The sequence below is a fragment of the Coenobita brevimanus genome, chromosome 90 (assembly GCF_032717465.1).
Source record: "Coenobita brevimanus isolate Jiangsu-jjx chromosome 90, ASM3271746v2, whole genome shotgun sequence".
In the NCBI taxonomy this organism is placed as follows: Eukaryota; Metazoa; Arthropoda; class Malacostraca; order Decapoda; family Coenobitidae; genus Coenobita; species Coenobita brevimanus.
In genome coordinates, this window is record NC_137043.1 from 4,081,172 (window position 1) to 4,082,891 (window position 1,720).

Sequence of the window (1,720 nt, forward strand, 5' to 3'; positions counted from 1 at the left end):
TTTCTATCTATAAATCTATTTTTATGAGCTATTTAACTATATACCTACTTATCTATCTATCTATCTATCTGTTTCTATTTATCTATGTATTTACCTATCTATCTATCTATATACATATATGAGTACTGAAACTATAATCACCGCGTCTCACCTCCATTCACTACAGCACCTTCTTCTGTGGGTCCCTCCTACAGGCAAAGTACAGTACATACACCGCGTAGGGAACGGCGCCCCCCTTGTAAGTACACAGGGCCACGCCAGGGTAAGACTAGGGATCTCCTCACGCCGAAATGCAGGGGAGGGTGAGGCCTGGCTCCACCTCACGCAGTGCCACCACGCGTAGGACCCTCGCCTTGCCATTATCGAAAGTGTAATACCTGAAGTGACGTCATCTCACCTGTACGAAATAGCGCCACTCTCGCCGATTTTCCGCGCGGTAGTTTCGCTGGTGTCGGTAAAGATGATATTGTTCCGGTATATGTAATACGTTTGTACACAGGGAGCCACGGTGACGAGGTGGTGCAAAGTCTTGCTCGCGAACTGCATGCACGAACGGGAGCAAGGGATCATTTAATATTCTACTTTTTCTTCTCTTGTTCCTATCTGTCTATCAATAGCCAGACGCCTTAATACCGTAAGGCGTGGTCACAAATAAATCGACTCCATGTCGCCATGTCCCCTGCCATTTCGCTGCCATCCCCCGAACTTACACCCCTTCTCTCCCTTATACCTCTCCACTTTATCAGTCGATCTCATCCTCGGTCTCCCCCTACCTCTTCCTGCTGGCTAATATTAGGCTGAGAGAGGCTTGGCATGTTTCTCTGGCCAGATATACGAAAGTTCACCTCTTGTCGCTTCTGTTCCGGGTATGTTTGCAACTTCGTTATTGTTTTGATCTTGTCAGCACTTGTTCCAGCACAAGTGTGGACGCACCCTAATATCTCACTTCTGCTTCTCACTTTCCTTTGCTGGCTAATATTCTTAAGTTGATAGAGACTTCTTATCATCTGTTGTAAATAATTAATTTCACCTAATCTTTCACCTCTCATATTTTCCACTTATAACCACCGAAAAATACCTACCTCTATCTATCTATCTGTCCATCTATCTCTCAATGTCACTCTGTCCTTCACCATCAGGCTGCACTCTCTCCAACTCACCCCACCTCCCTCACTCCTCTCCATCTTTTCCTCTGTCTCCCCCTCCCCCTCCATCTCGAACATATAATATGTAGTATTAAATTTTTTTTTTTTCTCTCTCTCTCTCTCTCTCTTTCTCTCTCTCGCTCTCGTGAGGTCAGTCTGCTCAGACGTACTAGAGACCTCTGGTAGTGTTGTGCTAGTGTGTTTTAGTGATCTGTGATAGTGGCTGTGTTAGTGTGTCGTAGTGATCAGCGATAGTGCTGTGCTAGTGATCCGTGAAAGTGTGTGTTGTGGTGACCCATAGTGATCTGTGATAGTGCTGTGCTACCTTGTGTGAATTTGTGCGTAATGGCTTCCTCGGCAGAGAGCTGTGTCCCCACTGTAGGTATTGAAAAGGACTACCTTGAATTAAAGGAGGAACTTCTCGAACTGAAGCAGGAGGTACAAATTCTCAGGGAGGAGAAGTCGCACATGAGGGAATTGTTGGAGGAGATGCAAAAATTATAAAAGAAACCAAAGAAGAATTATGTCAGCCACTTTTAACGTTATTTAATGACTCTTTAAGTTCAGGAGAAGTT

General features: G+C 44.9%; 1 protein-coding gene across 1 annotated transcript in view; it reads right to left on the reverse strand.

The window, feature by feature from the left end:
- The window catches only part of LOC145411549 (apolipoprotein D-like), a 4,686-nt gene extending 4,140 nt beyond the window's left edge, over positions 1-546 (reverse strand). The window contains exon 1 of the mRNA XM_080281560.1: positions 398-546. Within this exon, the coding sequence (XP_080137686.1) occupies positions 398-546 (149 nt within the window). The remainder of the gene's footprint in view (positions 1-397) is intronic.
- Positions 547-1,720: the final 1,174 nt, after the last annotated feature.